Below are 16,429 nucleotides of genomic sequence, written 5' to 3'. Positions count from 1 at the left end.
TCCCTGCAGTAAATGCCTAACAATTAGCATGACTGGGGAACCCTTTCTGTTCATTTTTGTATCTTTCTAGGGCTAAGAAAAGAATCGATATTCCATAAAGAGATAATAAGGACTTGTTATCTTAAGATAATATATTATGATATTTTCCTGTAGTCTAATAAGGCTGTGCCAGGTTATAAGAAATCTATAACATTAGGATATAATAAAGCTATTTTAGGTGCTAGGATCCATTGCCCACCTTCATTCCAGGTAAAGATCTCCTCTTGAATTTGATGTAAGTGATGTGTAAAATCAATGGGACAGAATGACCTCACTGAACACTAAGCAGTGAGGATGCTGTCTGCTTTGTTGGAAAAGGTGTGAGCCTTTTTAAGGGCTAGAGAATGATATGCAGCAGCAGCTCCATATCAGGTCAGTGTGGGGATGCTCACCCATCCCTGCTTCCAGGTAACCAAAAGAAAAGGGGGATTTGGAGGGGGGGGGGCATGACCAGTGCAGGTATTCCATAGGGAAAGGATACAGAGATCAGATAAAATGCCTCACTAAAGAAGATATTTTTAAAGGTGTGGAAACAGGGGACTCATGGCTCTCATGACCAGTATGGCAGGGATCATCCCGCTACTCCTTTATAGTCCCTCCTTAACTTTCCTTTGAGGAGAGGATAAGGTCCCAGCAATGAGCTGGCATGGGACAAGGAGGAGTAAAGAGAGAGCATACAATACAGCAGCCCTCCCCTCTTTGGCATGTGTAAATGTTTATCAAATGACTTGTGCTGTACACTTTTATCTACTGGGTGCTCCCGAGTCATTTAGGTATGAAGTTGCAGTCTAATTAAACCACATCCAGGGTCTCCTGAACTCCTCCTGGCAAGCCCAGACAATGGTATTTAGCTTTTGGGGACTGCATTTACCTCTGTTATGAGAAGAAAGGACATGATTCTCCTCTTGCTTCCTCTGGTGTAAATCAGAAGTATCTCCACTAAAGTTAACAGGGCTATACCATTGGAAAGTTGGTGGAAGATCAGAGTCAGATCCATAATGTATCATTGTATATGAAATGCAAGTAGCCATATATGAGAAGTTTCACAGTATGCTGCCAAGAAAGAACAGGTTTTTTTGGAGTGAGGAATAAAAAGGCATTACAAATCATTTTGTATCCTTGGCTACTGTCATAGGGTGGACTATTCTTTTCATGCTAGCACCCATGGTCCCATGAAAGGACTCTTCCATCTTCATGAAACCACATTGACTTGCATAGGGAGTTAGGCCTTGTCTTTGGGGATCAGTTTGTGGGCTTATACATATAAAATCAGAGTCCGGCTGGACATAGCAGGAGCCTCACTGATACTCATTTCAATAAAGAAAATATATAAAGAACCTGTCAAGTGTTTAGTAGTAGGTGTAGAGAAATTATCTCAATAAACAAAACTGGAAGGGTGACGGTTTGACACAGCTCAGGCTCCCCTGTCAACCCTTTATCATCTAAACTTTGCACATGGTATTTATATGCTCCTTCAGCATCAACTGTGTTTGGGGAGTAGAAGGATCATGTGGTACGTTGAACGTTTCTGACTACTAGTCCATTTTCTAAATTTTTATTTTTACGTTTTAACATGTAGCTCCATCAGCCCTCCCAGACGCAAGTGGGACAAGGAGCCTCACAATCAAACCTTCTGCATTTGGCTCACAGTCAAGCGTCTATGTCTCAAAGTCCAGTGCGTCAGCCTTCTTCTTCTTCCTCCTCATCCTCCTCCTCTTCAGCTTTGAGTGTTGGCCAGTTAGTCAGCAGTAAGTATTGCTCCCTGGCTCTCTCTACTTCCCCTTTCATTTTTGTTTCCATCCTTGCTTAGCTTCCTTAGCTACCTTCCCTCTTTATTCATATAACTGATTGAATGCTGCCAACTGGAGTAAGCTTTGCCAAGAAGAAATGCTCAGTGCTGTTATTTAAGGAGTAGGACATAAACATTCCATAAGAAGACCAAAACATCACTGAAAACTGTCATAAAACTGTGGACGCCCTTAAGTGATTATTTGAGTAGTGAACAAAGTGGTAGTTTATCCTCATTCTGAAAACCAAAAGGTAGTTCCTATTATGCTAGTCTGTATCTGAAATCAGGATAACACTTAGGGTGTGTCTAGACTACATGCCTCCTTCGACGGAGGCATGTAGATTAGCCAGATCGGAAGAGGGAAATGAAGCCGCGATTAAAATAATCACGGCTTCATTTAAATTTAAATGGCTGCCCCGATCTGCCGATCAGCTGTTTGTCAGCAGATCGGGGCAGTCTGGACGCGACGCGCCGACAAAGAAGCCTTTCTTCATCGGCACAGGTAAGCCTCGTGAAACCAGGTTTACCTGTGTCGATCAAGAAAGGCTTCTTTGTCGGCGCATCGCGTCCAGACTGCCCCGATCTGCCGACAAACAGCTGATCGGCAGATCGGGGCAGCCATTTAAATTTAAATGAAGCCGCGATTATTTTAATCGCGGCTTCATTTCCCTCTTCCGATCTGGCTAATCTACATGCCTCCGTCGAAGGAGGCATGTAGTCTAGACACACCCTTAGGGTGGGGAGGACAGACATCTCAACTTCTGCCTACTGTGGGGTTTATGCTCCTTCCTTTGAAGCCTGTGGTGGTGGCCATTATCAAGCAGTCAGCCTGCTTATTAAATAGTGTTTCGTTCCAGGAACATGACAGCGGTGCTCCAGGGTATGTACTGGCTGCCTGTTGGTTTCTGGGATTGCTTAAAGTAAGATATATGTTTTCCTCCAACAGCTTCAAAGGGACAACATTAGGAAAAAATGCAAAAAATATACAAAATATGTAACACCTTTAAAACTTGCTGGTGGACTTAGATAACTAAAGATTAATTTATGTGTTGACTAAGTGTGTGAACTGACTACTTTGTGTGTGAACGGGGGAGTAACAGGACAGTAAGACTTCCCTTTACTCCCCACATCAGCTGCCTAGACCCTGGACCCAAGGTGTTGAAGGCATTGTATGCCCAATTGCACTCCTCTTTGGGCAAATGAATGGAGAGTAGGCAAGGAAAAAACTCCATCCCTACCCATGCATTGGCCAGAACAGCTGAGATAATACACCCAGCTTAATAATTTAGGACCCACTGAAGTCAATTGAAAGGCTCACATGGACTTCAGTGGGATCAGTCCCTTGCTGTGCCAACCGGCAAGCAGTAAATTAGTACCTCATGTGAGGTGCAAGGGAGGAATTGTGGTTCTTTAAATAACAATTTGGTCACTGTGCTGCTCCTGAGACAGTAACATATCCATTTTCTAAAAGCTCTGTCTAGCCTGGAGCTACAGCTCAGCCATATATAATTTTACCTCAATAGGGTTTTGCAGTATTTATTTCAGATATAACTAGTGAGAATAGAGAAATTCAGGTAATACTGCAACTATCCAGGCACTCATGTCCATTTATAAGTAAAAGTGGCAAGTTACTTAGGAGTGACATCTAAATAGTAATCTAATCAAGATTCTGCCATTCTTAGTCACACTGAGTAATAACGTGCTCCACAGGTAGCCCGACTGAAATCCATGGAACTACTGGACTAATGTGTTGCTCACCATGCGTAAGGATGACAGAATCTGGCCCTACATAGCTTCCAGTGAAATAAATTTTCCATGTTGTCCCTTTTCCTGTACACTGCACTTATCATCCCTTTTCTCTTATTCTGTGTGTGTACTCTTCTGTGAGATAATTCACTTCACCTATTTTCTCTTTCTTTCTTTCTTTCTTTCTTTCTTTCTTTCTTTCTTTCTTTCTTTCTTTCTTTCTTTCTTTCTTTCTTTCTTTCTCACTTACCACAAAAGAAAACATGTTTAAGGGCCATATTTTTCTCCTACTTCCTCTTCCAGTTCCCTAACCACTTTCCCTCCATTTCTTGATCTTTCTCACCACATAGCTCTATTGATACCATATCCCTCCTTTTTCCTCACACTATGGGACCTATCTTTCCCTGAATCCCATTCCCTCTTTTATCTATCAAAGTTTTTATATTGTCACCCATCGCTATACTATACTATAGTATCTGAGCATTTCTCACAGATAAACAAAGCTATTGCTCTCTTCCTTTTCCCTCTCTCCTTTGCACCTGCCTGTTTCCCAATAGCACTGTCTTGTTCTGCCTCTCCCTATTGTATTTACTTTCTGTTGTCACCTTGCCAGCTACCCTCTCTTCTGTCCCCCAGAGTGATAAAATCATGTTCCGCAGCTTCCCCCTTGCTGGTGTTCCTCACACCAAGAGTTCTAGTTTCCCTGAAACTCTGTAGTTTGCTTGGCTCTGTGTCTTGTCCATTACTGCACAGATTGGAACAGATTTGCACTCTGCAGGAGAAAGCAGAGTGCACCCAGGTCTTACTTAATCCCTGAAGAGCTAACACTGAGACATCACTGCAGAAGGAGGAGCTCTCCAAAGCAGAAGAACAGGAAGGAATCTGTAGGAGCTTTGGAATCCCCTGGTTTCACACCAGATTCTTTCTCCTTTTCCCCTATTAATATCCTCAGCACCAAAGAGGAAATTCCATGTGGCATCCTCTCTGTCTCCTCAAGTGGAACAGTTCTGTGTGTCCCTGTAGGGATCCCAAATGGGTCCTTCTCCCATCATCAGAACCTGGTAGCTATACAGCCATGGTAGAGCTTTAATCTAAACACTGACACTATTCACCATGACAGTTCCATAAGGGAGGCATCTCCCTTTTTCCACATTAGCACTGTACTAGCTATTCCATGTTGTAAACTGGATTTAAAAATCAACAACCTTTTTTGCACTATTGAATGAGAAATTTGAATTAATAGAGGAGGGAAATTGCAGATTTAGGAAGAAAGATGCTAATCTAACCAGGCAATAGCATAGATGGGCCTGAGCCATTATAGATTTATAGATTATAGATTCAGATTCTTAGAGGAAAGAAATGGGTGAGACCAACAATGTAATGCCTTGTATCCTTTGTCTCACTCGAGGGACTCTTTACAAGATATTGTGTCAGTGGGGTTATATACATTTCTGAAAAGATTTTGAAAAGCACTGTTAGGCTCCCAACTCCCACCTGTATCTTCGAAAATCCCCTTCGCCCCCTTATAGCCAATGTGGTGTGTAAATCATGTGGGTAGAGTAAGTAAAAATATTTTATTTATGAGCTAACAGTTACTTTGTATGAACAATTGTGCTTCATAAACCTGAATGATCTTGGTTATATTTACACACACTAACTGACAATATACAATTTGCATATACACACAAATGCGGGGGTATGCATATGCACATACATTCATGAAATATATGTAGGTCCTAATTTATCTTATGTTCAGAACAAATTCAACCCTCCACTGACTTCAACAGGAGTTGGTTGAGTGCCCAATGCGCATACACACACACACATATACAATAGCGCACAGTATGGGATATAAACCTGTGCAATTTCATATTTAAAATACAACCTGTTTTGCAACTATAGAGAGAGAAATGGCATTGTTTCTGATAAAAACCATAGAGGTTTTTATTATATTTTTCAACATTCTAATCGATGTAGGCTAAATTTATATACTAAAATCTCTCTCTCTTTTTCTCTTATTGGGCTACAAGACTTTTTTAGAGGCAATTTCAATCCTAAGAGAATGTTTGTATCAGGTTATAAACCCCTAGCAAATGAAAGCTTTATTACTGTAATGCTGACAAGTCTTTAACTATAGCAGAACTAGCAGGAGCCACTATAATATGAAGTTCAGCACACTAATGTAGTCTAGCACAGACCTCGGACAACTACTTGTATTTACAGAAATTGATGGGTTATTGTGCTGAAAACTTTTCACCTAAGAAGTCTCAGGAATGAGGTGAAGAACAATAGAGATGTCTCGCTGGGAGAATGGCTTCACTACACGCAGGATTGAACAAGACTTTGAAATCTTCCACCATCCCAGTCCCATGCTGTCTCCGGCTTGGTGAATACTTTCATTTAGCCGGGGATCAGTAGCTTGAGGGGGGGAGGGAAGTTTCCTTCTCCAGCTGTTGTGTCATTTCCCTTGATAAGTCCTAAATTGACCGAGTTATCCAGCACCGAAGGAGCCTTCTTATGGTAGACGTCCTTTATTATGTGCCCTTTCAGGGACAAAGGCTTCTGTGTCAGTAAATTGCCATGGAGAAAAAAGACAAATTTATTCTCACAGCTTCATGAGCATTATCTTCTGAGGGTCTAATGTAAAACTAGAATATTGTGCAGCACTAACATCTAAAACCCGATGGCTGAAGTGGCAAATATTCTGCTGCTTGGTTGGCAGCCTGATGGCTTGCGGACTGTAAAACCCTGAAAGGGCATTTCCCACAAAGACACGTTTTAAGAACTGATTATAAAATAAAGGTGTTTCAAACACAAATGTTTGGACCGGAGTTGTTTGGGCGGGGAGGAGGTGTTTTGGTTTGTTTGTTTGTTTGTATTTGTTCCAGCTAACGCAGAGCAGCCTTAGTTTCAAATTGAAGACTGAGCCCACTTTCATTAGTTGTGCACATTTTAATTCCCAAAGGGAAAAAAGAATCAGCCCCTTCCATGAAACAAAAATAATCAGAGAAGACGGTGAGCGTTATTTTTTGAAACTGGAGAGTTTCAAAGGCACAAATGGTAGTGAAGCATCTAAATCCCATTGACTACAATGTAGGCTCCTAACTTCTATCTGGTACCTTTGAAAACCTTCCCCACTGCCTTGAAATGGACTGTAAATACCTTGGTCCACAAACTTGCTAGCATTTTAGTAAAGAAAATAATTAAGAATGTTTTGTAATTCCTGACAGCACCAATCTCTCTCTGTTAGGGAAAAAACCCACTTTGTACTTCCAAAGAAATTCCAGTACTCTGGAAGAACTCTTAGGTAGTGTGACAAATTTACACAATTTTTTAAAAAAATATTTCAACAGATCCTCAAACAGCCACTGGCGAGGTGGACGGTGTGAATTTGGAGGAAATCCGAGAATTCGCCAAAGCGTTTAAAATCCGGCGCCTGTCTCTTGGTCTGACACAGACTCAAGTTGGCCAAGCTCTAAGTGCCACAGAAGGGCCAGCCTATAGCCAGTCTGCCATCTGCAGGTAACAAGTTACATAATAAGCTCTATTCGCCTCTTTGTTTGTAACTATTTGTTATTCTGGCGTACGTGAGTATTTAAACCATGTGTCCTTAGAACAGATTGCTTACTTTGACTGGCTAATAATGTTGGTATCTGGCAGATAAACTGTACTTACGGAGTGCCTTTAAAGCAGCTTTGGTCTTTTCCTTTTTTTTAACAACAAGCACGAAACAATAAATATGTTCCCGGCATTAAGACTTAATTCAGGAGTAGAGCTGGAGACCCTGCTGATGCTGTATAAACACCAGCTGACCCTCTTCATACTGTGCCATTTTCTACAGATAGGGTTACTGAACAGATATTTCATGGCTGCATCCCTGCTAAGTTAAAGCCTGTATTATTGTGGTTTGCACTTCACATACAGGATGTTAATGATGATTTACCTAGGCAACACAGAAGGGAGAAAAAATTAACTACATGGTATCTTGCCAACTTTCTAGCGCTAATCTTTTTATCATCTGAGTATTAAAAAAAAGTCCATAAACTGAGAATGAATCTACTTTATTAAGGAAAAATATGATGCAGTCTTGATGGAGTTAAAGTTAAGTAAGCAAAAGCAAATGCCATGTATACATGTATGTATGTTACACTAATCCCATGTTTATGCATGAGGTAACAAACACACTTAGGTAACAGCTTTTTCCTCTTGGGCAATGCCGTATAGTCCTCCTCCATCAGTGAAAGCCAAGAAACCAACTCTAAGCTCATTTAAGTGGATTTTGTTCTTGGTGATCCATGAAATGCTCTGTCTTTTTATCTGCTCTTTATACTTTTAATGTATTCCCCATAGAACGGAAGTGTACTTTTCCTGCAGTTTAAGACTAAGGTTATAAATAACATCAGTATGGGGTACTGAGCTTGCAGCTCACATTTTGCTCAATGATTTTCCATAAAACCCATTGATTGTTGTTAAATACAAAAAGCTCCATAGGATCCTCTCACTTCTATGGTCTCCCCTACTGTTTTTTCTTATAAGATACCTCCCTGTAGAAAATAACCTTTATTCAGTCTATACAAGGATACTACTGCTGGGAAATTTGTTTCAAGACTTGTATATTGTTATACCAAACAACGTGTACTGAAGCATCAACACTAACAAGCAACACCAATGATATGAATGCTATTGCTGCCTGTTCCCAAATATTAATTTTATTTCTTCTTTCCAGTCAATTGGAAAGGAACACCTAAACCAGGAAGTGTTTTTAGCAGCTGCCAGTTTGTAGTAGCTATCGATTACTTTTAAATATACCACGCTTTAAGTTTATATATTGAGCTTTGCTTCGCTTATGTGTGGTTTATTTTCCTCTTGTTTCCCCCCTTCCCCCATCCTATATCCCTGCATTTAACATGCAGATCCCAGGAACATGGTTGGGATGCTTTGAATTAAAAGAAAAAAAGATTTCCTGGTAAATGATTGTAATAAATAACACAGCTATGATTTAGTTAGAAGTAGATAAATAAGTAAGGGAGAAGTGGGGATCCCGGACATTATTTTCTCCCTCCCCTCATTAGCCCCATTGAAATCAGTGGGAGTATTTGAGGAGCAAATCACTACTGAATCTGAGTAACAGGTTCAGAATCTGAACCCAAATGCTTACAAGTTAAAATTTTTACCTCTTCCTCTCCACTTTTTGAGACACCCCATAGGGATGAAATAATCTGTAATGACTGTGCACTTCTTGTTAAGCACAAAGGCAGGCCACTTCCTGGAGAGCAGTTACCCCTTCCTCAAAAATGCCAAGTTCTGTCTTTCCATTAATGATAACAAAGCAGCCGGTAGACAAACTTCATGGGGAAAAAATAAGCAAGTTGCATTTCCAACTCACTGGCCTTATTGGAACACCTTGGTGCCATTTGCAGGGCATGCAATACAATATTCCACTTTTTCATGCAAAACTAAACTAAAATAAAATAAAATACATATCAATATTGTCACTTTCCTAGCCTGTGACAGTGTTATAAAACTAAATTACACAATTAAACTATCACTGGGCAGCAAGAGAAGGAAACGTGGCAGTCAGTACTGCTACAGGAACATAAGCAGCAATTATAAATTTTCTGGAGCATTGGTTATTTCCCTCAGTTGTTTGTGTGTGAGATATTGTATTTGCTCCGGGGATGTTTTCTAAGCTTGCCACTTGGGGCATCCAGAATTCTCTGTATTTGATGCTGTACCAGTAGCTTAAGAATGCTGCTTCCAGACGCTGGGTTCTGAGGCATAAAGGCATGGATTCAGTCTACCTCTTCTCTAAAGCATCTTCTCATTACCAAGAGCAGTGGCACTTCCATACCATGAGGACTGGATAGTCCAGTAATGCTGCTTTTCGACAGGATCAAATATTTTAATATCCAGGGTGGAAATGGGGGATGGGGAAAATACAAATGAATGATGTTTCAGAATTTGCTTAAGAATTTTCAATGTAAAGTAGACAAAATGATAAATCAAAGTCATGAGGACTGACAATGAAGACGTAAAATGTGATCTTAGTTCTTGTGGTTGTTTCAGAAAGAATGAAAGCTCTGTGTGGTGTTTCTCCAGATATCTGGCAATATTTGTAAAACCTGATCTGAAATCTAGCAAAGGACTTTTGATGGCAAAACGATAGATAGCAGATCTCATTTACAGGAAATGATATCATTCCAGCACAGTTTGCAGATATCCCACAATAAACCCAGCTTGGTGCCAGAGCATATTAGTGCACTATTATGCTGGGTTTCATCTGAAAGGCATGAGTCTCTTTTAGCACGTTGTGGGGGCATTCAAGATAATTACAATGTGTCCAGCTGCTTGAGCCGAACACTACCGTAGCTATGGGAGGTTTTTTCCTACCCAGAGAAGAGGCATAGTGTTAACTTGCATACAGTGAAAATTGCTTAAAATAAAGAGAAAAGAAGCCTGAAATTCAGAGGCTAGCAGCCGCTACTGCTTTGTATTACTAAAGCAGAGGCATTTGAACAATATGGGATAGAAGAATAAACAAGATAATTAATTATGATTAAGAGAGGGTATGAATCAGTTTGATATCATTTCCTGTAATTGGGTTTATCCTTCAGGTGTTTGACAATCATGAAAAATATTGAACTATGATAACTGAACTCATTGCCTGTTTTGTGTAGCATACTGAATTCTTGGTATTGTGTTACAGTGCTCATTTTGTGTTTGCTTCTAAGTATCTCTCTATATATACCTAGATATATGATGGCTTTCATAATCCATTGTACATTACCTCTGCCAGTCAATTAGTCAGGCAGGCAGGAAGTCCCACCCTGGCAGAGCATCAGTGTAAGACTCTTCTTTCTCAATTTTCCCTCAGACACACCATCCTGAGAAGCCACTTTTTCCTACCACAGGAAGCCCAAGAGAACACTATAGCTAGCAGTCTGACAGCCAAACTGAACCCTGGCCTTTTGTATCCTGCCAGGTTTGAAAAGCTGGACATCACTCCTAAAAGTGCCCAGAAGATAAAGCCGGTGCTTGAGCGGTGGATGGCTGAGGCTGAGGCCCGCCATCGAGCAGGTATGCAGAACCTGACTGAGTTTATCGGAAGTGAACCATCCAAAAAGCGCAAGAGGCGTACCTCATTCACGCCACAAGCTCTTGAGATCTTGAATGCCCACTTTGAGAAGAACACTCATCCCTCTGGGCAGGAAATGACAGAGATTGCAGAGAAACTGAACTATGACCGGGAAGTAGTTAGAGTTTGGTTCTGCAATAAGAGGCAAGCACTGAAGAACACAATTAAACGTTTAAAACAGCATGAGCCTGCGACAGCAGTCCCTATGGAGCCTTTAACAGACTCTCTGGAAGAAAACTCCTAAAAAGAAAAAGAAAAAGGAAAAAAAAAGGAAACACACAAATAAAAAATTAACCATTTGGACTCTGTGAAAATGCCTATTCGTCACCCTTGTAAGTAAAAGACTGAGAAAACGACAAGATGGACAGAACAATTTATAAATGTCCGTGGGTTTTCCTATATAAAAACAAAAAAAAACAAAAAAATCAAAAAACCACCAAACAAAAACAAATAAAATACACAGCACTTAGTGTGTGTGTGTTGTAGAATTAGCTACCCCCACCCATCCAAAAAAAAGCCAGTTTTTTAAATGGACTTAAAGCAAACCAAATAACTGCTTACTTTTTTCTGTGTATTATGAAAATGTGAATATGTTTTAAGGAAAAAGAAAAAAAAGAAAAAAAAACTTTTATCTGTTTAAAAGAGAATACAAGCCTGCCACCTGGAGGAGTGATTGTAGCCTTTCAGGTATCAAGTGCTGATTCACTATGAAAACTATTAACCAAAGTCAGAAACATGGCATTGCAAACTAGATTGTTACTACTACTCTTTTACAAGCGTAAAATTGTGTTATGAGTTTTTACATTTGTACTTTACAAAGAGGAAAAAAGAATGATTAATTTCCCACCCTTTGTCACATTCCTTGCAGATGGATATAACAGATGTTAAAGCCATTCCGTAGTGCTCACAAACACACATACGCACACACACATACACACACACACACATCTTTTTATTATCTACACAGTTTGCAATCTCCAAATGTTTGTGTGCCAAAATGACATTTTTATTGTGTATTGTGGGGTTCAGTATTTTTCCCCTGAAAGTGTAAAGTATTGATTTCTGTTTTGATTTGTCTAACACTTTTCCTGCCTTCCCCGGTTTATCCCAATGATGTTAAAAGATTTTTAAAGAAAAGTGAAACCTAAACACTTTAATATAGATTATGTTGAAATGCAATAGGAGGACAAAGAAGGATTAGAATTATGTCTGAGGAACTGTCAGTGTAGCACACATGCTCAGCGTTGTGTTCACTGTCAACAGCATGGCTCCTGATTTCTCTGTCCTTTGGCCATGAACCTGGAGAGGTTACCAAAATAATTTTGTAATAGGAACTGCACACTTGGTTTCATACTGCATCTATGTTACAGTTCTGTGTGAAGCAATTTCTCTCCAAAGTCTGCTAGCCAAAGAAGTTTCGTGAGAGTCTGATGAAAACAAACAAATGGACAGGCCAACAAGTAATGAGGAAAGTTTGATCATTACACCTTTGTGGACTGTTTTACTACTTTTATCCTTTTTGCCTTTTTTTTTTCTCCTAGCACTGACGGTTGCCCTGTCAACTGCTACTCTTCAAGTATGTGTGGATGTGCACTGCCATGGCAGGCTAAAAAACCTAAACAATCAGGATTTGGGAACAATGCATTGAATATCCTTTGGGAATAGGGAAGGAGGGAGTCACTTGTGACATTTTTCATTTGAAAAAAAAAATTAAAGGCAACTTATCTCACACCATGGCTTCATTTCCTGAAGGACTTGGACTAAACTTCTAAAACTTTAAGTTCATTGGATCAAACCTGCAAAGCTCATATGTAGATCCAAACCTCCTTGGCATTCTAAACCAGGGTTGTGGGTTGGACTACTGTAAAAATAGAGGCCACGTCCTGATCTGGGCTTCCTGAAGGTTCACATCCGGGAATTGGTTTCAGTCTAATGTATAACTGTAGAGCACAATGCTGCTCTCCATTATACTGCTATAAATCCCAGTTAACTCACTGATTTCAGCAGAGTTGGTTTGGATTTTTATGAGTCTGGGTAGGAACTGAATCAGGTCCCAAAACTCTGGAACCTTCACATTACACCTGCAGCATTATTTTTTTCAAGAACTCAGGGTCTGATCCAAAACCCATTGAAAGCAATACAGATGCTCCCATCGACTTCAGTGGGCTTTGGATCTCAGTCTCTTTATTTTTATTAATGGAATTCACCCTGGAGTATGAAAAAAATCTCTGCGGGGCCTATGGAATTTTAAGGCTCCAGAGACCACCTTTCAGATTTGGCCTTGCATCCAGATCTGAGCTGCTCAAAGGTGAAGAGTGGTGTGAATTAAATGTCCCAAACTAGGCTCCTTTTAGTGAATACTTTTTAGGCTTTAAACTACAGCAGGGTGTATAAGGATATTTTTTGTTGTTCTTTTTTTTCTGCAGGAGGAAATGATTATGATAGTCACTTTTCCTGCTGTTGAAATGTAAATATCTGTGAAAAATAAAATCCTACTAATATGTGCAGGTAACTTTTGTAAGGGGAAATAGAAAATAAAAATCCCCAACTCACGCTGTGTATCTGAAGTGATGAGCGAAATAACTTCATAGTAACATCTGCCCCTCCGGGTCATCGTCTTCTTTTTTTCTTCTTCTTTTCTCTTCCCCCAGCACACCTATATAGCTAGTTAACTAATTAAGATAAAGTTGTGGTATGTATACTTGTTGCTACAACTGAATTTATACAGTGATCAGGAGACAACCTAGCAACCAGCAGGAACACTATGAAAAATAGACAGTGTTTGGAAGCGGATGCCTGTCTCTTCGGTATGCTATTAATTGGGCTGCAGCTTATCCAATCATTAATACCAGCAACGTGATCACACATTCCACCGCCTCTGAAACTCCACGCACACGCACACACAAAATCAACACAAAATTGTCATCCTTGCTCTGTCTAAAAACTAGAGTTCATATCTCGCAGGAATTGCTCTAAATTCTTCAAAGAAAAATGTTCCCTGAGAGGGAAAGTTAACCAAATATCATATAACGGATTCTAAGTGTTTAAAAACATGCTGGCAGTGGTTATATAAGTTCTGGTCTGTTCCAAAGAACTGGAAGGATATAAGTAGGACAGTGAAAATGTAAAATAAATATAAATTGCCAGCTTGGAATTTAAAAAAATGAAGCTCATCCCACAGTCTTAAAATCATTCATGTGCAGTGGTTTTTTTACAGCTTTCTAATTTTGTATTATGTTTTGTAAATTATTTATAAAGTGTTGTAATGCTTCTTGTATTAATTTTTTTAATGAACAGATTTTTGCTATAAGGCATATATGGTGCCTGAACAGATTCTTAGGAAGATAAATTATGTGTGTGTCATAAAACTTTTTGGGGCCATACATATTGTTTTATTTTGTTACAAGCTACATTTCCATTTGTACACAAATTTCATATATCAATAACATTTGAATACCTTTTAAGTTTCTGTATGACAAAAAGGAAGGCTGCTACCCACAAATGAAAAAAAGAGACTCTCCAGCAATGTATGATTGTATATCAGTTTTGCATTGGTTTAAAAGAGAATTTTTTTCAAAAAATATTATTTGGCTAATGAATCACAAGTTAAATTTTTGTTCTGTTTTTGTCTTTTTATGTTTTTCACTAAAAACTACTTTGAACAGTTTAAAAAAATCAACTGCATTCAAAAGGTTCTGGTTTCTTTATGTTATAACTGAAAAAAAAGAAAACAAAGAGAAAGAGAGAACAAGAAAGCAAAAAGGAGCTAGGAAGGAACAAGTAGAGGCGTATCAAAGAACTCAAGCTATAACCAAAAAGAAATATGTAAAATGCCTTTGCTCGTCTTCTCAATGCTGGACCAAAGCTCAATGTATGTAGGTATATGCACATTGTATAGATATGGCTAAATGTTGCTGACAATCTCGCAATACTAAACTGTTACTATTTAAAAAAAAGAAATACAGAAATAAAACTGTTCATCAGTGTTTTACCTCAGCACTCTACTTGTACCCAGTTAATGACCAACATTCAAATAAGAAATAAAATAAGAGAGGAAATTGATTTCCATGTCAATGTTTGACTGTAAAATCTGTTTGGATAACATTTTGTAATGAGCTTTTTGTCATGTGGTTTGCTTGTTTCCAACTTGAGATTATGTGGGGCACATTAGTTTATTTATTGTTAAAAGAAGTGATATTACTATTTCTTTTTTTGTCCTATGTGCTATAATCTACAGAATGGTCACCAGGGTCACTTATGAAGCACTGCAAAGAGATCTGCTTTTCCATGCATGGCGCATGCAGCAGGAAAGATGGCAGTACGAAATGGACTGTATTATGTTGTTAAAAAAATAATTTTAAAAGGAGTTGATTTGGTGGACTTGTGACCAAGAAGCCAAACTGGATATTTAAAAGCTCCTTACTGCTCTGACTTTGAAACCAAAGCTGATTTATCTGCACAGGTTGCTTAACATTTTAAAAAAACTGACAAAAACTGTACTTAATCTAGAGCAATATCTGTATGGTCAGTAAAGCTGCACTTTGTGTATTTCTTAACAGCTTCAGATCTGTCACTTTTAATTTGTACCATAAAAAATAAAGAATTGTTTGACATGAAAAATAAGCTTGTATCGTGTTTGTCTAAAAACTCATGCATTATGCACATGATCAGAGCTCATGTAATTTCACATTGTTCGATACAAAAATTGTTAAATGCTTGAAAAAAAAATGCAATCACGGCCATTGGATACACCTTTACCTGCAGCATGTTTCTGCACATGTAAAAATATTCACATCTTGAGTGGGCATCTAAGTTAGCATTAGCAATATTTTATTAATTTATGTATAAAGGTAGAAGTGGGTGTTGGGTAGATATAATGTCTAAAGTATATCATAGTCATTCCAGAAGTTTTTCGCCTTCCTCTGTAGCATGGGGCACAGATCACAGCTGGAGGATTCTTTGCATCTTGGGGCCTTCAAAGTATTTGAAGGCTTCAATATCTGAGACATAGGTGAGAGATTTATTCTAAGGGTACGTCTAGACTACATGCCTCTGTCACCAGTGGCATGTAGATTAGGCTACCAGACATAGTAAAATGAAGCGGCGATTTAAATAATCGCCGCTTCATTTAAATTTACATGGCTGCCGCGCTGAGCCGACAAACAGCTGATCAGCTGTTTGTCAGCTCAGCGCGATAGTCTGGACGCGCGGGTGTCGACATCAAAGGTATTTGTCAACCACCCAGGTAAGCCTCCTGGGATGAGGTTTACCTGGGTGGTCGACAAATACCTTTGATGTCACCACCCGCGCGTCCAGACTATCACGCTGAGCCGACAAACAGCTGTTTGTCGGCTCAGCGCGGCAGCCATGTAAATTTAAATGAAATTTAAACAAACATTTAAATTTCATTTTACTATGTCTGGTAGCCTAATCTACATGCCTCTGGCGACAGAGGCATATAGTCTAGACGTACCCTAAGAGGGGTGGGTGAGATTCTGTGGCCTGCACTGTGCAGCGGGTCAGTCTAGATGATCATAATGGTCCCTTCTGCTTAAAGTCTATGAATCTATGAGTCCTGCTATTTGCTGGGATCAGCCTTTGCCAGGCAGCCAGACACTTTATTTACCTGAGCATTCACAAGTATGGGCCTCTCTCAGCTCCTATTGGTCACCGTTCACCATTCCTGGCCAATGGGAGCTGGGGAAGTGGCATGGGCTGGG

The 16,429-nt window shown here is 39.5% G+C and overlaps 1 protein-coding gene across 3 annotated transcripts in view; it reads left to right on the top strand.

Moving 5' to 3' along the window:
• The window catches only part of POU6F2 (POU class 6 homeobox 2), a 399,971-nt gene extending 384,674 nt beyond the window's left edge, over positions 1–15,297 (top strand). For 2 of the 3 annotated variants that reach the window (XM_075921733.1, XM_075921734.1), the window contains exons 8-10: positions 1,619–1,787; positions 6,928–7,096; positions 10,449–15,297. In XM_075921733.1, coding sequence (XP_075777848.1) covers positions 1,619–1,787; positions 6,928–7,096; positions 10,449–10,953 — 843 coding nt within the window. In that variant the 3' untranslated portion in view covers positions 10,954–15,297. The remainder of the gene's footprint in view (positions 1–1,618; positions 1,788–6,927; positions 7,097–10,448) is intronic. The other variant, XM_075921735.1, reaches the window with a different exon arrangement.
• The last annotated feature ends 1,132 nt before the right edge of the window (positions 15,298–16,429 follow it).

The sequence above is a fragment of the Pelodiscus sinensis genome, chromosome 2 (assembly GCF_049634645.1).
Source record: "Pelodiscus sinensis isolate JC-2024 chromosome 2, ASM4963464v1, whole genome shotgun sequence".
NCBI classification, from domain to species: Eukaryota; Metazoa; Chordata; order Testudines; family Trionychidae; genus Pelodiscus; species Pelodiscus sinensis.
This window is presented reverse-complemented; position numbering and strand designations above follow the sequence as displayed.